Here is a 22,272-nt window from a genome sequence, read left to right as displayed (position 1 = left end):
AGCTGCCACTCAGGGATGGAGTAGGACTCAGGCTGCTCATTTTTCCTCCCTTCAGCTGGGGCTCTGTACCCAGTGTATTTGTAGACATTGTGGTTTCTGAAATCAAAGTCACCAATGCAGTCATATAACTCAGCTCTGCATGAATTACTACACTGTGTGTGGCAGTTTATTGGGAATGTGTCATATCAGTTTTGGCTCTTGTATAAACAATTAGGCTTTGGCAGCGTGTGTTGCAGCTTGATTGAAAAAAGCTCCCGATAAATGAAATTACTGTGTTTCATTTCATAGTGTACTAGGCTTTTTAAATGGCCATAATGTGCTTTCTTTTAAAAAAGTGGAAGAAACATGATATGCTAACACACGGTCGCAACATAATGCCAGTGTGGTCGTGTCTGACTCTCAGGAGCAATTTTCATCTTTCTCGGCTTGCAAGGCAAATCAAGGGTGGGCATACATGTGTATTTATATCTACATACCTAGATATATGTACGTGTGTTTTGGATGCTCCCTGTAGCTGTAGTGCAGGTTGGTGGGTGCAGGATCTCCTTTGCTCCCCAGTCATCAGTGTGGATGAGTGCCAGCTCTCCAGTCTGAAGCATGGAGCCCTGGCAGACAAGCACCAGAACTGCTGCACCCCACCAGTGACTTAGGGAGGGCAGGCTGGATGGGCCTTGAGCAACCTGGTGTAGTGGGAGGTGTCCCTGCCCATGCAGGGGGTTGGATGTAGATGATCTTTAAGGTCCCTTCCAACCCAAACCTTTCTGTGATTCTATGATTCTATGAAGCAAGTCAGGGCTTGTTGTGATAATGACTTTATCTGTAAAATATTGGACTGTCATTTTTAGTTTGCTAAAGCAACCTAGGTAATGCCAGCAGGGGTATTTCCTTCCATTTGATGGAATCAAACCTGGAAACAACAAATAATTGTGCTCAGTTCAAGACCACATTACCACCAGTCCTTCCAAGCTTTTTTCCATAATCCATTTCAGCCCTTTCAGGCAGTTTACACATTTACAGCAGCCCTTCTGCAGGACCTCTGTCCTGCAGAAGGAGTCTCTCCCCATCTCACGACTATTGATACAAGGATGGCAGATGCATCAGTGAGTCTGTCTCCCATCTCCACCTTGCTCATCGGTGCCTCCAGCTGTCTGTGTGGGCAACATGGGGAATGGGGAAGAAGCCACCCCTCAGTCAGTGATATTCTGCTGAAATTAATAAATACATTGACTGAATAGGAGGGTATAGGTGAAAGGCTCAGTAATTGCTTGTGAAAGGAAGATGATCTGCCTAGAGATGTTGAACTCTCGAGAGATGGCAGGAGTAGAACTGGTTGTGAAAAGCAGGGCATGGGCTCCCTGAATGATCTCCACTGCGAGCTTCAGGGTGCCAGCCTCAACTGAGGAGATAAAACCTCAGTCTCTGCCTGCTGAATTGTGTTTCTGTCATGATCAGGACTGTGTGCCTGTTGCCACTGGCTCCAGACCATGCTGTCAGGGAAATGGTGGGAAATTATGCTCTTATCAAGTCTAGGCAGGTAAGGCAGGTAATGGGATAGCCCCTCTTTGGAGGGATGCTTTGTGCCCTTCTCCCTGGTGAAGGTGCTGCTGGCCACAGCAAGCTGTCCTGGGACACTGAGGTCCCAACACAGCAAGTCACTGCAGAGAGCACAGCACAGGGCACAAAGCCATCTGTGCTACACAGGCCCATGTTCTGCCTTGGGTTCCTGTGGAGATGTGTTGCCCTTCCCTGCTCCTAATCACACTGTCCCCACCAGCTCTGCAGGTTGGTCAGCCCTGGGGGAGATTTTATTTAGGATGAGTTTTAACAGCAAACTTTCCTTTCTGCGTTGGTTCTTCATTCCGGTAGTACTGTGGACACGTGCTGCCCATTTCAGCTCTGGGGAGCAGCAGCACAAAGGTGGTTGCTGGTGCTGACAATGCCCACGGCTCGTTAGCAGGCTGGCGAGCCCAGGCTGCTTGGTGTGGATGCCACCTTGGCCTGTTGGGCTCCAGAGCAGCTCAGGGTGGGAGCTGGGCCTGACAGACCTCAGACTTGTCCTCCACAACCCAGCCCTGTGGGTCACTGAGGTGGCCACTGTGCTGCTTTGGCCATGCCCTGTTGGCCATCTGAGCAGCTCTTTGGTCTGTGGACTGTGCAGCAGCTGCACCAAGGTTTAACTGGGTGACACTGGGTGGTGCAAGGGCAGCTGGTGTTTCCCAGTGTGGATCTCTTGCTTCCTGCACGTACACATAGCTGACAATCACCAGACCCTGCAGGGCAGCAGATGATTATTGCAGTAAAGTGATCTCTCAGTCGTATGTCCTGGTCTTTACAAGAGTACAAGGACACAATAAAATTGAGCAAAATGCTCAAGTGGAGCAAAAGGCACAAACCAGGCAGTTTGTTAAAGATCTTTGTCTCTGGGCATCTCCAAAGTAATTTTTTAGCTTGAGGGAAGGAGAGCAAGGCTGCCAGGGCCTGCAGAGCACGAGCAGGGCTGTGCTGTCACCAAGTGCCACCTTGACGCATGTTGGAAGGGCCCTTTCCAGCCAGCTGGAAGGGGAGCATGGGCGGCAGAAACACTCCAGCTGCTCTGCTCCTGCTCCCACCTTCCAGTTAAATGGTTTTTAAATCATAGTTGTAACTCACAGATGATAGTTTTCTTTCATAAATGTTTTGTTGTGGGGTTTTGTGTTGTTTTTGTTGTTTTTTTTTTAAATCATTGCTGAAGCTACAGAAAGAGGATATGGCCTTTCAGAGCTTCAAAATTGCTTCCTGATTCTTCTTGAATTTTTTATATTTTTTTTGCTTAGAAAGCTGAAACACTTCCCATGGAAGGACATGCAAACACATGTCTTAATGAGAAACACTTTGCCCTGTGTGCAGCTCTGTCTCTGAGACATTTCACCCACACATTCAGGTTGTGGTTTGACTCAGAACCACTGTTTTTGATCATGTTCCACAATTTATTTGTTGAAGCTTGTGTTGCTTAAGGCAGTTCCTCTCTGATTTGCCCATTTAGTGGTCAGTGCTTGATGGTCTGTTTGCAGTGTTTTGAGAGTCCAGTGTTTGCAAAGACAGTTGGGAGGAAAATTGAGAGAAAATATGTTAATTTCTCCCCGGTTCCAAAGGGACGGGGATCTACCTGAGAGAGTCCAAGGGAGGCTGCAAGGATGATGAAGGGACTGGAACACCTGCCCAGTGAGGAAAGGCTGAGAGACCTGGGGCTGTTCAGTCTGGAGAGGAGAAGACTGAGGGGGGATCTAATTAATGTCTGTAAATACATGAGAGCATCAAGAAGGCAGGACAAGCTCTTGTCACTTGTGCCCTGTGACAGGACAAGGGGCAATGGATTCGAACTCGAGCACAAGAAGTTCCACCTCAACATGAGGAAGAACTTCTTTCCTGTGAGGGTGACAGAGCCCTGGGACAGGCTGCCCAGAGAGGTTGTGGAGTCTCCTTCTCTGGAGACTTTCAAGACCTGTATGGATGCCTTTCTGAGTGACCTGCCCTAGTTTTGGTCCTGCTCTGGCAGGGGGGTTGGACTCGATGATCTTCAGAGGTCCCTTCCAACCCCTGCCACTCTGTGATTCTATCTTTCTGTCATTCTGTGATTCTTATAGATAGTGCAAAATGTGCCTTTGACAGGGAGAATGCTAAGGCATCTGGCATGATAAGGAAGGGATTCAAATGTCTCTTTCCTAAATAAATTTTTCTATGTTCCTCTGTTTGTTGAATTCCTAGCTGCTAACAGCAGTCTTAACTCATTTTCAGGGTTATTTATAAATGCAATTAGTGTCCAGAAACTTTATTACATCTTGTATGTCACTCTGTCTGGAGTCCTGTAGTGGTTTAAAGTGGATTCAATTAAGATCAAGCCAGAGAAAGTGATGTGGTACTTCTGATTTACTTGGGAAGTGCTCTGTGTAGTGGCTTCTGCTGCATAACTGTAGGGAAAAAAACCCATTACCACAGCAGGTTTTTTTTGCATTTCATCATTTGTCTGCACTTCAAAGTTCTGGAAATATTTGATGATGTGTTCTGCCTGTCACAGAAAGAATGTCTGGTGTTTTCTAATTAAATTCTAATTCTTCTATGTTCTTCTGTATTGTGAGGAGCTTGCTCTCCCACCTTGCTAAGTCAGAATTTACCCATCATTTGACCTCAGCTTCTTCTGGAGGAACATCTCTCTTTGTGTAGTAGGTGCAAAGTGCCTGTTGAAAACTAGCAATAAAACACCAAAAAACATGTACAATGAAAGCAAGGTTTCTACCCACCCTGTAGTCCACCAGTCTGTATCTCTCCAGCATCTCCTACAATCAATATACCCCACATCTAGATTGGAAAACCCTCCCAATGCACTGCAGAAAGCTCCTGGTGTGCTTGTGCCCTGCAATGTTGCTCTTCAGCAGATCTGGAGTGGTGGCAGCCACTGAACTGTGGCCTGTGATCATGAGCTTCCTTCCACTGGTTCCAATTCTTCCTCTCTTGCTTGGCAGTAGGTAGCAGAAGCCCACCACCACATCCCCCTCCAGTGCTCACCTATAAGCACCCACAGTTGGCAGTAGAAAAAACACATTGTTGGGAATGCTGTTGGGCTTTGAAAAGTTACCTGGCCTATCCTTGCCCACTGGTGCCAGCAGTCCCCATGTCCCATGTCCAGCCACATGGCACACAGCTTCCCGAGGCAGCAACCCCACATCTCATCTGCTGTCTGTGGTATCACAGAATGACAGAATTGTTTTGGTTTGAAAAGACCTTTCAGATCATCCAGTCCAACTGTTACCCCAGCACTGTCAAGGCCACCACTAACCCATGTCCCTTAGCACCACATCTACATGGCTTTGAAATCCCTCCAGGGATGGGGACTCCACCACTGTCCTGGGCAGCCTGGGCCAGGGCCTGACAATCCTGTCCATGAAAAATTGTTCCCAATATCCAATCTAAACCACCCCTGGCACAACTTGAGGCCATTTCCTCTTTTCCCATTGCATGTCCCTTGGGAGAGGAGACTGACACCACCTCACTCCAACCTCCTCTCAGGCAAGTTGTAGAGAGCCAGCAGGTCTCCCCTCAGCCTCCTTTTCTCCAGGCTGACCACCCCCAGCTCCCTCAGCTGCTCCTTGGCAGACTTGTGCTCCAGCTCCTTATTGCTGTTAGCTTAAAAATAACCAGTGTCCTTGGTGGTGTGGCCAGCTGTTCAAAGGGCAACAGCCAGGACACCTCTTCTAGCAGCTTGTGAGGGGTTCATGTTTTTCTGGAGTCACTAACAGCTCTTGTATGTCTCAATGTTTCCCCACAGCCAGCCACCTGCCTCACCCAGCACGCAAGAAGCAATCCAGGGCATGCTATCGATGGCAAACCTCCAGTCCTCAGAGTCCTGCCTCCAGACACCATGGGGCACCAATCAGGCGAAGAATAACTCCATCTCTACACAAAACTCCAAAAAAGCGGGTGGTGGCAGCAACAAAAATGCTGGCAAACGGTTACTGAAGAAAAGCACAAAGAACAGTATTGACATTGAAGATTACGATGAAGATCAGGACCACTTAGATGCCTGTTTTAAAGATTCAGATTACGGTCAGTACAAAGGAAGCAGGCTGAGGGAGTGTGTGCCTGGGATTCTTGTACCAATTAGATTCAGTTAGATTGTCTTCATGGCACAATCAGAAGATCTTTAGAGGCATGGAAGCCCACTGAAACTGCAGCAGTCAGCCAGGAAAGAGGAAACTGTCCCAAAAATGTGTGTCAGGCTACTGGTACTTGTGACACAAATATCCTTGTCTGCACAACAGCAATCAAATAGCTAGCTGAGATGAGTGAGAAGCTGAATTTGTACTTTGAAAAGGGAGCCAGTGACATTTGGGTTGTGGGCAGAGAATGCAAGCACCTGAGGCAGGAAAGGGCACAAAGCCAGTTTGCACCAGTTATATCGGTTCTGCCATAATAATCTGCAGGAGCATTTTTGCATATAAGAAGTGAGGAAATAAATAAAAGTAGTGAAGACCGATAGGACTGGAAACCCTGAAGTCCAAAAGATGGCAAGAAGTTGATAGAGGTATATGCTGCATAACAGGAGTCTGTGTGTGTGTTTAAGTCACCCTCTCAAGCATGACCACCAGAAATCATCTGTCACAATTGGAAAAGTGGAGCGTGTGCTTGGACATGATTAACAGAGATGGCAAGGGAAAATGGAGATGCTCTGCCATGCTGCAGCGGTTGGCTGCCCAGCTTTTTAGAGTGCACTGCATGCATTGGGATAGGGAATGCTCCATGAAGCTGTTGGACAGGGCTCTTACTTAGGGACAGATGCCACACATGAACAAGGCTCTGCTCTACTGAGGGGTGGATTTGCTGATTATGTGTTTGGGCTGCCAGGGAATGGAGAGTCTTTGTTATGAGCAGGCTTGGTTTGCAGAGGCTGTTTGTGCCACAACTGATCAACAGACATCTGCTGTCAGTGGCCAAATACCACAGTAATGCCAAAATCAGCAGGCATGTAACAAATAGCAACTGGCAAGAAAAATCAAACAAGAAAAAAAAAATACAGAAACTTCCTTGTAAAGGCTGGGACCACATTTATACAGATAAACTGGTGTTTATCCCAGAGGACTGTGAAGGGTACTTTGGCAGAATGGTTCACGTTCATCTTTTGGATGCCTCTCAGCCAAGGAAAGCAGTTTGCAGGGTCTGTCACAGCACTAGATCATTTCTCTCTGCCCAGTGGAGCAGGAGTCATATGGGCTGGGAAGGTGTGCTGAGTGAAGTGTCAAAGTGTCTTGAGGTCCAGTCTAGCTTGGGATAAGGAAACCTATTTGTGTCTCTTCTAGCTGTGCTGCTTCTCCACAGATAAGAGAAAGACTTATTTTTCCTCTCTGAGAAAATTCACTTTCCTAAAAGTAGGTGCTCACATTGTAATGAGAGCAGCTCCAAAGAGTAGCATGTGGCTGGGAACAGGAGGAATCCCAGAGCTTTGCAGCTGTGTTACCACTCGGTGGCACCTCGCAGGGGACCTTGCTGCTCCTGCTGTGATGCCTGTAGTTGCCACACCTGTATAGAGCAACAGGGTGGAGCTGTTTCTTACACTAAAGCTGTTGCCTTTGTTTCCTACTGTAGTTTACCCTTCTCTCGAATCAGATGAAGATAATCCAGTATTCAAGTCCCGATCAAAGAAAAGAAAAAGTTCAGATGATGCCCCTTACAGTCCAACAGGTAAGTCCCTATGGTTTGTGCTGCCAGACTCAGTTTCAGTTGTGCAAGTCCCTATAACAAGTGCCATTTTTCAAGGAGTGTGGAAATTGTAAGACCATAAGTAATATCTTTATCATGTGAAGTATTAATCCTTTCCAGCAGAGTGGGACTCACACTGAGCAGTGTTAGTCTTCTTCTGTCAATGAGCTGACAGGAAAAAGTAATTCCTGGGTGGTTGTTGGATAATTTTCTTCACTCTCTTGTTTATGGGACAGCTGGTGGCCACCTTATGAGTGATGTAGCAGTGAAAGCCCAGACAGCTGAGTAGCCATGACTTGTGTAAAGACAGAGTGTGGGAATTGTCTCCTGCAGGTTCAGCCAAAGCTAGTGGTCTGGGAGTGTGTTTTTGTTGCAGCTCACCAGAGGCAGTGACAGGCCAGGGGAGTTCTTAGACCCCTTGCATGTGGCTCACTCACAGAGGAGTCTCCATGGCTTGCTGTGTGTGTGAGAAGCAGGCCAAGTCCCCTCGGCTTGTGGCACTCAGCTCAACGGGGTGGTGAACACTGTCCATTTGGAAATGATGCTGTAGTCACCCATCTCCATAGTGGAGGCAGAAACCTCTCGTGGCTTTGGCCTCAGGTGGCTGCAGCTGCCAGTGAAGCTGTGTTAGATCTTCATTGGCAGCTTCTCCCCAAGCCGCTGTGTCGGCACCTTCACAGGCATCCTGGGAAAGGGGGCACAGAGGCTGCAGCACCTCTGGCCTTCCCTGCGCAGGGGGCAGTGCCCCGCTGCCTGCCCTGGGGTTCTGCTGCTCACACGGGCACACTGCCTGTCTCACCTGCATCTGCTTTCCTTGCAGCACGAGTCGGCCCCTCGGTGCCTCGCCAGGACAGACCCGTGCGGGAGGGCACCAGAGTCGCCTCCATCGAAACTGGACTCGCTGCTGCCGCCGCCAAGTTGTCACAGCAGGTGAGGTGGCTTGAGGAATAGTAGCTGTCAGAAAATGAAAGCGCCCAGCAGCAGTCATGCCCAAATACAGTGCCAGTCCTGTTCAGTGTTTACCCATGCTGGTGACACAAGACTCAGCAGGCTCAGGGGATACACATGGGATGGAGGTCCAACAGCGTGGCAGCAAATCTGAGGGCAGCCGTGTGGTGTGGGTGTAGAGAAGGAGTGAGCCAGCTGTGGCTCCCAGGCTCAGGCAGGAGGAGGCTGCCGAAAATGAGTGTGCGTGAACCAAATGTGGATGTGTATTTGAGTCTGACTGGTGTGATTGTCTTCTCTGTGGAAACTGGCTGCTGGGAAGGCAAAGGATTTACATCTGAAGAGTTGGTTAACCATAGGTATCTGTGGGTCAGTTTAGCAAGGTACTTTGAGGCACTTTGGGTGTTGGTAAGTGTCCAGTCTCTGAAGGTCAGATAGATGCTCAGTGCCTAACACACATAGGCCCCACAAATATGACACTGTGAGGTGTGAAGGTGACACGGTCTTCTGGAGCAAGGGTGGTGAGACACCTTGGCAAGTTGTTGGAGATTCAGGTTTTTGTGGCATTGGGGTTCTGTGGTGGGTACTGTTGAGTAGAAGAGCTGTAAGAATGGTAGCAGTTTCATCAAGAAGCAGACTGAAGGTAGGCGAGAGAAACCGGGTGGTGACAGCTCTGATGGTATGGATATAGAAGTGCAGTTACATGTGTGGCCTAGCAGGAAGCAGTCAGTGGGATGTTTAGTATCCTCCATGCTATGGTGAAAGTGTATGAAGATCCCTGAAGGTAGGAGGTGCCAGTTTTTGTGGAACATCGAAAGGTTTGGTCATGCCAAGCCCGAAGGCAGGGTCATTGTGGTGCTGGCTCCCCCTCGCCCCAGGCTACACAGAGTTAACAAGGAGGCCTTGCCCAAAGCACATTCCTAGATGCAAGAAAGGCCAGCGTGTGCAGCAGAGGGAGCCGTGAGTGAGGTGGCATCGGAACAGCCCCTCAGCACTTGGCAAACTGCTGAGCATGGGAAACTCTGCGGGTTTTATTGTATCAGGACCCTAAGCAACACCACTGGCCCTTGCCGTAGCTAAGGGTCTTCTGGGAATTAATCTGAGCTTCATGTTTGTCATTTTAAAGGAGGAACAAAAAGGCAAGAAGAAAAAAAATACCAAAAAGAAGCTGTCAACCAACAACGTGAACAAAGCGGCTCAGGAAGGCAGCTCGCCAGAGCCGAAGCTGGAGTCACATGCCAGCAGCCTCACAGATCACGAGTACACCGCAGGGGCCAGCACCTTTGGGGTCGCCCAACCTAACAAGGGATCGCAGCCGATGGCACCTGGTGTTTTCCTCACACAGAGGAGACCCTCATCATCCTCGCAGAACAATGCCTCTGCCAAAGGTACCAGGAAATGCCTGGGGTTACGGTGTAGGAATGGGGAAGGGTGAATTGGTCATGTAATCCATGCCTTTCGCAGGGCCCTCATGTGGTGTGTCGTGGGTATGTAGAAGTGCTTTGGCAGGTCAGGTCTGGTTGGAGATAAGGCCCATGGCCTTGGCTTTCCTGGCACTGCGGGCCCAAACGTGTTGTGCTGCTGGGCTGTTTTTTGCGGAGTATGAGGCAGCCCATGCCAGGAAGTGGCCAGGTCTCCTGAGGAACACCTGCAGTGGTCATATCACAGTCCAGCCTGTCTGGTGAAGTCTTGTCCAGGGGAAGATGCATCCATGAAGGCTGTTCTGCCCAGGCTAGGTCAGGCTCTGCTGAGGTTGGCTGGTGGTTGTACAGCAGTACCTGTGCTGATGCGTACATGAGGACATCCTACCCAGGCAGTGTAGAGCAGTGCGAGTCCACAAACCAGCCCTGAGAGTTGTCACAAGGGAGCAGAGGAACGTGAAAGCTTGGGAGTGACTCAGCTACACAACCAAAGCCAAGAGAGAGGAAGAGGTCGCTTGGTGTCTGCCATAGAGAAAGTGCTACAAAGCTGAGGCTGGCCTGGAGTTCTGGACTAGGAGCTCTTATCTCTGCTTGCACTCTGCTCAGAAACCATGACAGAGGCAGGTGTGTGGGACAGTCACCATGTAGTATGAAGACAGAAGTGTGTGATCCCCTAGGAGAGAGCCTGATGTAAAAAGTGAGGCAACATGGCAGATGTTTCCTGTGTTCCCCTATAGCTGAGCAGAGCAAATTAGAGGTAGTGCACATTGTCCTGCCCAACAGTAAAACATCAGAACAGCTTGAACAAGCTATACGGGAGGACATGCATAGCCTGTGGTAGGTGCCAGGGTCCTGCCAGGAGCTGGTAACACCTATGGCTGTGTGCAGAACTTGAGTGGAATGAACGTGAAATTGTGTCTTTGTGGTGAAATGGTGGCATTAGTGAAACAGGCCCAAGCCAGGGGAAGATGTGATGGGAAGAGGAGTGCTGAATGGAGCTGAACCGCAGTCCGGCTGGTGAGCTGGGTGGTCCAGTCAGGGCATCATGAAGGGAGCCTGACCAGGCATGTGGATCACACCTTGCCCATGGTATAGATCAGTCCTCAAAGGAGGGAAGGAGCCTTGTGCCAAGAAAGTGAGTGGCTGACCTTGCAAGGAGCAGAGCACTTTCAGGGCCTCCTGTACAGGGTCTTGGGACAGCTGGGGGCACCAAGGGTACTTCAGGGTGTCTCTCTGGATGGAGCACAGGAGAGTCCTAAGCCTGGGGACTACCAGATTGGGCATCGCTGGGAATGAAGAGACTGTGGAAGGAGATGGTGAGATAAAGCAAAATTAGGGAGCTTTAGGACCTCCTCAGGGAAGGTCTCTCTGTCTTAAATAGTGAGGCAAAAGGATAAGAAAAGAGGAAACTTCCCATGGAAAGTGTCACCCACACTGTAATGGTCTTTAAGGCTGGGGAATGTAAGGCAGATGGGAAGAGCGGAGAGGAGCTGAGTCTCTGCAGGTATTGCACAAGAGTGCACTGATGGCAGCATGGTGGGAAGAGAAAAGGCTGTGGGGAGTTGTTTTGTGCCTGGCAGTCCCAGGTGCCTGATGACTGGGGGAGTTCCTGGCCATACAGTGGTAGCTGTTGAGCAGTGGGCAGTGAGCAGCTGTGGCAGCTGCACCAGACCCAGGACCAGTACATGGGGAGCAGAGACCTCACTGTACCACACAGCTCACGAGCAATAGCCTGGGCTCGAGGTGGTGTCCTCTGATCGGTATGGTGGGGTTTGTCCCCTTTGGGTGTGCTGTAGTGCCTTGGTGCTAGCCCAAATCCATAGGAAGGAAACGTGTGTGTGTGTGTGTGTGTGTGTCTGACTTCTTAGTGTCCTTCTGGTGAGGCTGGATGCAAGTGATCTCACCAGAGCTGAGGGGAGAGAGGGCAAGAAGAAACGTGGGGCTGCAGGAGTATGTGGAATGGTCCCAGAGCGGGAGCCCTTGGGGCCGTGCCTAGCCCAGGACTCACGGTGGCACGCGAGCTCAGTATCCCTGTGGCACAGGTTGTGCTCAGAGGGTGGCAGAGGTGCAAGAGATCCCTGGAGTGTGTGGTGAAGGTGGGGAGTGTAACAGCCTGGGCTGCGAGGGGCTGTGTCCGTGTTTGCAGCAGCTGCTGCGAGGCCCTGGGCAGCGGGACGGTGCCTGGGCTTGGACTGTCACCCCCGCGGGGGCAGCCAGGCCGGGTGTCAGGGCAGCAGGGCTGGCACTGTGGGGGCAGAAGGGGGTGAGAAGAGCCCCGAGCGGGGCTGCTGGAGGGCGCTGTCCCGGGGCAGGAACGCACCGGCACAGGCTGAGCGCCCGCCGGGCCGCGGGCCGAGGTGCGGGGCGCGGGGCCGGGCGGGAGGAGGCGGGCGGGTGGTTTCCGTGGGAGGTGCGGACCCTCACCCGCTGCCCCGCTCGCTTTGCAGGGAAGCGCACGAAGAAGGGGATGGCCACGGCCAAGCAGCGGCTCGGCAAGATCCTGAAGATCCACCGGAACGGGAAGCTGCTGCTCTAGCGGCGGGGCCGCCGCCGCGTGGCTCTTGGCCACCACGACAGTAACCCCTTTAACTTTCAGCGGTCGGAGTGTACAGAATCCTGCTATAAATATTTTTTAATATAGATGTCCCTTCTCAGAGTGCTGAGAGTGACTAGCCGCAAAAAGTTAATACTAACCCGGCCGCGGAGGAGCGGCCCGGCCCGGCCCGGCCCGGCCCCCGGGCGGAGCTGCCAGCGCACCCCGAGCCCGGCCGGCCCGGCCCGGCCCGGCCGCAGCGCTGCCCCGGGCCCGCCGGCAGGGGCGGTGCGGGCGGTGCGGGGCGGGCGGTGCTGCCGGCCGGGCCGGGCCGGGCCGGGGGGCTGCGCGGGGCCGGGCGCCGGGCCCTGAGGCGGTGGGCGCCGGTCTCAGGCAACCCCCGCCGTCCTGTGCAGCCGCGTTTCCCCAGGCGTCCTTTCCTAGAATGTAGCTTGTACATAGCTTTTGGAATAACAACCACCGGTTTTTTATAAGGGGAGAGTCTCTCCGGGCGCCACCCGCCGGTACCAGCTATTTGGGTAACTTCTTGTACGAGGAAGGGAGACAAGTTATTTTACTAGCACCTTGTGGAGTGTTTCCGTGTTTTGTGACGATGTAATTTATTAATGTTTGTAGCTTTTTATATTTGTACATTTCTTATGGGCTTTGTTTATATACACACATTACTGGGGCGCGGCGCCCGCGGGGAACCAGAGCCACCCGCGGCCGGGGCCGCAGGGCCACGCCGGCCTGGGTGTCGCGCCGGCTTTTTTATTATGATTATTATTAGTAGTGTTATTATTTTTTCGCGCCATGTACATTTCTAACAAAGTTTATCGTGGCTATCTATCTATGACGGTGTTTTATTTACCGATTCATATCAAATGCTCTTGTATCGAGTTCATGAAATCTAAGTAAACCTAGAGCAAAGTTTAAAAAAAGAAAAAGAAAAAAAAAAAAGAAGAAAGCAAAGTAAACTATTTCAGGTTTTGTACAGAACCGCCTGGGCCTGGCCTTTTTGTGGGGTCAGGAATGGGCGGCGTGTTGGCTGGGTGGGGGAGTGGAGGCAGCCAGAGCCCCTGGGGCAGGGACCTGCAGCAGACAAGGAGGACACAGCTGGACACAAAGCCCTGCCCTGTTCAGCCCACTCCACAGCAGGAGCAGGCAGGTGGAGGGGTTGACTGCACCTTTCCAAGCCCACCACAGGGTGCTGAGCCTGTACCCCATCTGCCACCCAAAACCTCTGCCTGCTGTAGCACCAGAAGAAGCCCAGGCTAATCTGGCATGGCCTTGAGTGTCCTGGTAGGACACCTCATGGTCCACCCAGATGTAGCTGCCCACCACCCAGCACGGCTCATCATCCATCTCCTGTGGACATGTACACACACTCATGTCTCTCTGCTTCTCCCTCCATCTCAGAGCTCACCAGGTGCTACAGGCTTTCCCCTTCTTTTCCTCTCACCGTCTCTCTAGAACTATTTCGCCAGATTGACCCTCCTGTCCTTGGGACTATTTTTTAAGTACTACTTGGTTACCACAAGAGAGACTGAATGTGATGGTTGGAGTTGGTGATCTCAGAGGTCCTTCCCAACCATGACTGTTCTGTGATACCCACAGACATGTACAACTGCTGCTGCTCCTGCAGTTCTCCCCTAACACAAGGCCGATCACATCTCCCACACCTAGGCTGATACTGGCACTTGGCACATGATGCTGGCAGTGACACGAGATGACTACGGCCTGCACAGCATTAGCTGGAACCCCCGACAGTCCCAGTAGGAACAAGTCTTCTACCTAGAGGTAAGAATGATGTAGCCTCAAACCCTGATGATGTTGTGTTAGCTTATTAGGTGACAGCGGCAGGATTGGAGAATACGTACCTTTTCACTGGCCACATCTCTTGAAACATGCCGTCTTTTGATGAAGCTTCATTGTAAATAATTCCTTAAGAAAGAAGGCCAGGAGTGCTGCTGAGAGATTGCTTCCTTTTGCTCCCAAAAGGAGCCTCTCCTGAGCCTCCATGATGCATGGCCACGTGTGCACAGGAGAGGTGGTTGGCTGATGTTATTATGTGCAGTACAAAGCATCACAAAACTCACCCCTGTTAGGTATTGTCAGCTTCAACCCAGGCAGTCAGTAGTGTCACGTGGTGAGTGGGTGAAGACCATGTTTCCCAGGGCAAGGCTCTGACCACCCATTTGGATTGAGGAATCTGAAGGAAAGCTGACAAGTAAAAGAGTAAGCTTTTGGCCAAGGTCAGCACAGCAAGTATGTATAGGGGCCCAGGGGATGTTCCTGTGAGGAACAGGGCACCAGGCCCTGGATGGAAGCACCAAAAGAGAACAAAGTTTGGTCCTCTTTCACTGCTGTCCAATGGAAAACTTAGCCAAATGTTGGCCATTACCATGTGGCTCCTTACAAAGTCACAAGAGAAATGGTAGCACTTTTGATAGATGGTGCTTCCCACTGAGCAAGCTCCCAGTCTCTCCTTGTTCCCACCACCACTCAGGAGTTCCCTGCAAGAGCAGGGAAACCTCTGCCAGTAGGGTTGTATCCTGCCTGCATCCCACACCCCCACCTTCCCACTCCTGCCTGTGTATTCTGCCCCACCCAGGCATCCTACATTGGCTAACTGAACCCATGAGGAGCTAGGAGCCAAAAAAAGAAAGGTGTTTTGGATCCTGGCAACCTCCACCTCCAGCAAGTGCTAGAGCAGGTTGCTGGCCATGTGAACACCAGGTGGATCAGGAGTACAACATTTGCTGGCTGCCCTTGGCTTGGGCCCTTGCAGAACTGCAGCAGCCTGACCAGCCTCTTTAAGGCCACACAAAGGTGTGTGCTGCTTGGCAGTGAGCAGCAGCTTCTTTGGTGCACGCTGCCTTCCCATTTGTGCCGTGCAGCAGTATTCCTGATGCTTTTATACATTAGGGATGAGGGCTTTAAGCTCCACTGGGAATGGTCAGTGACCTGTTACAAACCTCTTATGTACAAAGCCCCCAAGAATGTGTGAGTGACCTGAAACGTGTGGTCCAGGTTTGGTGGCTGTGTGCACTTGAAGTCACACTGCAAAGCAGACTGGGTGATGTCGCCCCCGGATATTGCTGGAGGATCGATAAACTGCTGTGCCCACAGCTGCTGAGGGTTTGGCTCTCCCCACGTTCCCATCCAGCATCCCACAGCCTTCCTGAGACAGACAAACCCCACCAAGCATATGACATCTGCAAACACCTGCTGACCTCATTCCCAATCACAATGACAGGTGAGACAGTTGTGCTCCTGCACCCCTGGCTTTGCTGGGCTTCCCTCAGCTCCTTGTCCTGCAGATCCGGATCACTCGGATTTCCCCTCTGGCTTCCAACCGATCGGACATCCCTGAGTGCTCCTGAGTTATTTGGGTTGGTCTTGCAGTATGTCCTCCCAGAGACATTTTGGGCTGGTGGTCCTCACCTGGCTGGTGGCAATAGCGGAGCTTCACCAGCTGGGGGAGTTCACAGTTCAAAAACAGCCGCAGCCTGGTAAAGAGGAGCTGTTGTCATCAGGTGCCTGGCACCTCCTAAGGCTTGATGATATCTACCACCTTTGTGTACTAGGTTTATTGCAGTGTAGTTGGGGATGCCCTGAGACTCATGCCAGTGATCAGCCACCAGCAGCCTGAGGATGCCACCGCAGGTGTCTGGTTCACTCTGTGCAGAAAACACCTTCAGAAATCACAGATGACAGCGCGTGGCTGCTGCAGTCCTCAGGACACCATGCACAGGCAAACTGGTACAGAGCTGCAGCTGTCATTCCGTGACAAGAGGGAACAGTTGCTGCTCCAGCTGCCCTTTGCTGCAGCCCAGAACTGCCATGGGTGACACAATGTGGGACCTGACTGCCTACATCCTGGGTTCAGCCAGAAGGACCCTACATTTCACCAGATCCCCTTTGGATGCCTTTAGAAAGCACAAGCAATAGAGTCCAAATGCTGCATCTTCACCAACAGCTCAAGCTGTCCTCATGGGCAAGCACAGGGGCTTCTCCAGGCCCAGTTCCCCTGCTGAGGGACACAGCTCAGCCTGTCCTGGCTCCTGGCCTGGGGTGCCAGACTGCCTCCAAACAGCAGCAAGATGGGCAGCTGCAATTGGTGGACAGTGTAGTTTCTAATCCATTCAGCATGGCCATCAGAAGTTCCAACAGTGGTGTTACACATCCCAAAGCATTTCTTACCCTTCCTTATCCATAGCCAGCAGTAAAGTTTGAGGGTAGTGCTGCAGACATCCTTCACATGCTGCTTCTCAGGTGTTGCCATGATGACATCTCAGAAAGGCTGGCCTCTTGGGTTGCCATTCTTGCCACTTAACTCCTGGATTATCTTGGTTTTTTGAATCTTCTCCCTAAGAACATGTAGGGGCTTGTTACAAATCATTCCTTAGTCTGTGATTCTGTCCAGACATTTAAAATCTCTTGCCTATTTCCTGAATTGTTATTGCTTCCATGCATTGCCTGTATGGAGTTTGCTCCATGCCCCCAAATAGTCCATGTCACTCAGCCCCATGTTTGTACATTGACAGTGCAGCTTGAGCCCGGCATTCATGGCACGGGTTGGTAAGAGGGCAGTTGTGTCTTTGTCTCTACAGATGGGCTGCTGACCCTGGCAATTCCTCCACCCCTTCCTGGACAAACTCTGGAGGGCTCTGCATTTGTTCTTATCTGACACAAGTGTAATATAGGAAAGGGATGGGGGGACTGCGGCGCAGCTCATTTTACCCTCTGGCTGGGGTTGTTCTTCCTTCACCACTGCTGACAGCAGAGGCAAGGGCCCTGTTACAGGCCCAGTCTTTCTCCAGCTCCTCAGCAGGGCTCTCCATTAGGCCTCCAACAAGCACAAGTGAAAGCTCTTTGGGTGCCAGTGAGACATAAAAGTCACTTTTTTTTTTTTTTCCTTACTCTACATCACACTGAAAATACAGCCTGTCCAACCACACCTGCATGGGATGCCTCCAGCAGCCCCCAGGCTGCCTTGGCCCCTGTCCCTTGCTGCTCTCCTTGGCCAGTGCTGCCCCAAACCTCTGCCCCAAGATCAGCCATGTCGGGACCCTGCTGCCTGTCCAGTTCCCCCTGCAGCAGAGGTACACTTCACTTCCCCCACAGGGTTTTGAAGAGGCCACAGGGTGTTCCACATTTAGTACCACAAGGCTGAGGACATCTAACACCCTCAGGTAGTTCTCACCATGCTTAATGGGTGCTGTATTGGGCAGTTCTTTAGACTCTGATGAAATAATTCTTAATTTAGTTGTTCTTTGGGGTTTTTTTTTGCCAGTGTGGAGCTGCGCACAAAAGGGCAATAAGTGCACCTTACATGTTACTTTTGCAGTGACTGGCAACTGGAAATTGATAAATCCCCTACTCAAAATGCAAAGGATGCCGTTGCCACGGAGGTAATTTCTGTGCTCATGTGCAGAAAGGCTGTTGGCTGCTCCTGGTAAATGATTGCTAACAACATTTGGGCTTCTGTCTTTAAACTGACAAGAATCATTCAAAATAGGACATTTAGCACAGCCCCATTAATCCCACAGACACAACATTCATCTTTCATCTCTGATGGGGGCAGGCTCTGATGGCTGCAGAGAGCATGTTGGTTACTTAAGAGTGGCACAGTGCCATTGTGCTGTACAAACTCTGCTCTTTCCATTAAGATCTGACACGGATTTGTAGTACCCACCCTGCAGGATTCACAGCCTTGGTGTAAACAGTTTTGAAGTTGTTCTCTGTAGATCATGAGAGAAAGTCTGCTTCTCCTCTTCTCTTAAAAGTGTAGTAATTATAATTAGTTAAGAGTTCCTTCTGTTTCCAGTCTGCTGGGAAGACACACTTTGAAGCCCATTTTTAGGTCACTCTTCTGTCAAGCTTTTCATACTTCTCTCCCCCAGCTAACTGGATTTACTAAACATTTAGCTCCATTTAGCTTCTCGGAGGCACAGCACAGCCTAGGGCTGCCAGCCACGCTCTGCGCTCTCCCTGGCTCCCTCCTTGGCTCACCCCTCCACACACTAATAGCTGTTTGCAGACCATGTGCAGAGCATGGGTCTTCCTCTCACCTCCAACTCCATCAAATTCATAATTAGTAGTCCCTTCAGTGACAAGGAGACACATCCTAAAAGGCTTTGTGTTTACATTACTCCTTCATTTACTGTTTAAAAAGCTTTCCTTGGCAGCCCAGGCAAAACACAACACATCCCTTTCTTCTTGAGGTCACCAGAGCATCTTTGGTTCAGCTCCTCACGTCAGCCTGCACATGGGCCTCATGCCCATACTGTAATGGTGTCCATCACTCATTCCTCACCCTTAGCTGGGAGAGGGCAGTGGGCACCACGGGCCAGAGCCCTCCTGTGACTACCGATCTTTTGCAGATGTTGCCTTGTGGTCACGCAAAACCTGCTGTCACTTCACAAAGACTCCACTTTTGCTGCAGAGGTTTGTGAGGACCATGCAGGTGTTTGGAGCCTGTTTTGTGATCAGTCCCTGTTCTCACACTGGTGTCCCCTGCACCACTGGATTGTCCTTCAAGTCATACACCTCTCATTTTTACCTGGCTGTGGCAGCACTTAGTGTCTCTGATGGATGGTTCAAGGCAGCACAAAGACTGTGTATTGGTTTCTTCTACATAACAGGAGAACTTTCATCACCAGGTTATCTGTGGATTCCCTGCCACATGCCTTCATGTTTCATCCACTTCATAGTACAGGGACCATCTGTCTCAGATAGGATTTATTTTTCCTGCATTTGTGGTGTGGAGTAAATGGCCCTTTCCGAGAGCTGGATCCCTCTTTAACATGGTGCTACTCACAGACCTACTGGGAAGTCCCTGACCCCAAAAATTCCTTTGCTTCCTTTTCTGTCTGCCCTTTATCTTTCTTTGGTTGCACCATGATGTACCTCCAGCCACAGCAGACAAAGACTCCTCCTCCTCACTCCATGGTGAATGGACAATAATAATTTAACTGGTTTTCCCTGAGACACTACAGCATCCCATGTAACCTGGGTTTGCCAGTGGCCATGACATGCCAGGGTAACATCATTCAGTGATGCATGAGCAGTGCTCAAGAGGTCCTTAACACCACAGTGAAAGAGCTGGTATATCAATGCCATGGAGCCGTCAGAGGGATGAAGTGCCTCTTGCTCTCTCCTTGCACAGCCAAACAGGGCTTTCTTCTAATTGCACCTGGTAAGCTCACAGGAAAACCACTCAACATGTTGTGGCATCATTTTTCGTGTCCCTGCAGTTTGCAAGTCTGAGATCTGTAATTACTTTGCTCTCTTGAGCAAGCTGCATCTTGAGGAATCACAGCAGATTCAGTGTCTTCTGACTAACAATAACCCATGGCAAAGAGAATGGGAAAATGCTGAATGGAGCAGCTCAGCTTTGACACGGTGCCACAGCCATCTGATGGCTCCAGCCAACCTAGGCTGCAAAGCCACCCTCTCTTGCTCAGCCTTGAGGAGAACTTCCTTCCACACGGGCTCATCCTGGGCTGGCAGGCTGAAAGGTGGATGCTATCCCAGGATGGCCAGTGTCCTGCTGTGGAAACTCAGAGGAATTCTTTCTGCCTGTTTTCCAAGTAACTAGCTGTGGGAAACTGTTCTTTCCTTCCCCACATCAGTCTAAACAAAATGCCTTTTAAGCCACCGAAGGCCTCTCCTGATTATCCCCAGCTAAGGGACTAAACCAGACTTGCTTCTCAAGGACAACTGAACCCAAAACAACAGCTGTGGCCCGGGACAGAAAGGATGGGCGACAAGCCACCCTGTGCCCCTGGTGTCACCGCCCTAACGTGGGGCTCATGGACGCTCGTTGGCTCTGGACAGTGACACTGACTGGACAGGTGGGTCAGGGGGTATCAAAGGGGCGAGGGCAGCAGGTGGGCCCTTCCCTCCTCCCTGAGGCCCGTTCGGACGCTTTCTGCCTGGGACACCCCCCTGCTGCGGACACTGGTGCTGGGACCCTGCCTGCCTGCCTGCCCCGGGTCCAGCCTGAGCTTGCGACACTAGCCTTTCCTTTTCCCATTCCATTGGATAGACAACCCTAGATATGAGGTCCATGTTGAGTGACACAGTTTCACCCCTTTAGCTAAATAGGTGGTTATAGTCTTGCTGGTGATGACTGATGTAATTCTGCTGTTGCAGTGCCCGATCACAGAATCATGGAATGGTTTGGGTTGGAAGGGACCTTAAAGAGCATCCAATTCCACCCCTCTCCCATGGGCAGGGACACCCCCCACTAGACCAGGTTGCTCCAAGCTCCATCCAGCTTGGACTTGAACACTCCCAGGGATGGGGCAGCCACAGCTTCCCTGGGAAATCTGGGCCAGTGTCTCAACATCGTCACATGAAAGAGTTTCTTCCTAATATCTCATCTAAATCTCCTCTCTTTGAGCTTGAAACCATTCCTCATCATTCTGTTGCTACAAGTCCTTGTCCAAAGTCCCTCCCCAGCTTTCCTGTAGCCCCTTCAGGTACTGGAAACTGCTCTAAGGTCACCCTGGAGCCTTTTCTCATCCAGCTGAACAACCCCAACTCTCTTAGCTTGTCTTCATAGGAGAAGTGCCCCAGCCCTCAGATAACCTTTGTGGCCCTCCTCCTCCAGAGTTCCATATCTGTAGAGTCCCATGCCCACGTGTCCCACAGCTCTTCACCATGAAGGCTAGATGACCCACCAGCCTGCATTATCTAGACCCTTTGCACTTGCTGGCAGCAGAAACTCCCATTCACTGGCCCTTTTTTTTTTTTTTTTTCCTTCCACTTTTTTTTGCTGAGCTCAGCAGTTCCAGACACGTAGCCACTTTATTTTATTGCTGTCATAAAATACATTTGGTGGGTTGGTTTGGAAAACAAACACCTTCACAGAATATGGAATATCAGATGCCCCAGTCCAGAGGAGGCAGAAAGGGAAGAAGGGGTGAATGTTTCCTAGCAGCATTTATGTATAAATTTATTGGAGCAGACTGTAAAATAGGACGTAGAACAAGTTATACAATAAAAAACCCACACTAATACAGGATGGTTTACATGTCCCTTGCCCAAGGTTAAAGACTGGAACAGCTCCTTTCAACACACTTTCTTAATTCAAGCTCACCAACCTTGCTACTTCACCTCAAAATGTGCAAACCTTTAACTTCTCTCAAGGGATAACTTGAAACTTGCTCTGAGAATGAAATATTAATTAGGGTAAAGAATCTCAGTGTAGTCCCGGCACTGTGTGGCCTCTAGGAAGCCAGAGGAACCCAGACAAGCTCCGGACCTAAAGTGCTCCCTTTGTGTGCAGCTTTTGTTCCCCACATTCCACCCGTTCTGCCCTGTCACAGCTGATAACAGCTCCCCAGCCCACTGAAAGAAAACTGTCACAGCTAAGTGTACCTTAGCTGCTTCCTGAGAGGCTGAGCTATTAACAAGCTTGTTATCTTGAGCAGGTTTTACACAAATTGTTCCCTCTCCGGCATTTGGCATAAGCAGCAATGACAACTTTTTGACAGATGTTAGTGAGAAGAGAATAAAGATGCTGTGGCTTCAGACCATCTGCAGGGATTAAACCTTCATCGCATTAGGTGACTTTTCTGTTCTTGAGACAAAGGAAACCTTTCTTTTTCTCTAGCTACACACCTCAGTTTCTCTAAGACACTGTTTTATTACCAGACAGTTTCATCACCTCTTGTCAGGCACGGACTCATTTGAAAGCTACACTAAACTGGCATTTTGCCCCTCAAACATCCAGGCATATTTAATCAATAATGCTCATTAATACTTTTCTCAATCTCCATCTATAATTTTGTTTAATCCCAGGCTGCTTCTGGAATTTTCTGGTTGCTACTTGGGCCACCAGCTTCCAACACTGGCTAGAGCTTGCACTAGCCACAGATGTCCAAAGAAAAAGGAACTCTGCTTCGGAATATGTGACCTGAAGAGAGAGCTTTTCATAAGCTTCTCAGCTATGTGCAGTGGGAAATAAAGACCTTGTAAACCACCAAGAACCTTATGATTCTGTTTTCTGCACAGTGGCACAAATATGATTTGAGGAACAGGAAGGAGCATTTACTATTAAAAAAAAAAAAAAAAGAAAAGAAAAAGAAAAATATTGATGCTGGAGTTTGTCCAATGCTTAAAATTAAA

General features: G+C 50.3%; 1 protein-coding gene across 4 annotated transcripts in view; it reads left to right on the top strand.

The window, feature by feature from the left end:
- Positions 1-12,350, top strand: part of PHF2 (PHD finger protein 2) — a 90,207-nt gene extending 77,857 nt beyond the window's left edge. For 3 of the 4 annotated variants that reach the window (XM_051627895.1, XM_051627893.1, XM_051627894.1), the window contains 5 exons: positions 5,303-5,580; positions 7,117-7,212; positions 8,051-8,160; positions 9,302-9,563; positions 12,044-12,350. In XM_051627895.1, coding sequence (XP_051483855.1) covers positions 5,303-5,580; positions 7,117-7,212; positions 8,051-8,160; positions 9,302-9,563; positions 12,044-12,132 — 835 coding nt within the window. In that variant the 3' untranslated portion in view covers positions 12,133-12,350. The remainder of the gene's footprint in view (positions 1-5,302; positions 5,581-7,116; positions 7,213-8,050; positions 8,161-9,301; positions 9,564-12,043) is intronic. The other variant, XM_051627897.1, reaches the window with a different exon arrangement.
- Positions 12,351-22,272: the final 9,922 nt, after the last annotated feature.

This window comes from Apus apus, chromosome 9 (assembly GCF_020740795.1).
Source record: "Apus apus isolate bApuApu2 chromosome 9, bApuApu2.pri.cur, whole genome shotgun sequence".
Classification (NCBI taxonomy): Eukaryota; Metazoa; Chordata; class Aves; order Apodiformes; family Apodidae; genus Apus; species Apus apus.
This window is presented reverse-complemented; position numbering and strand designations above follow the sequence as displayed.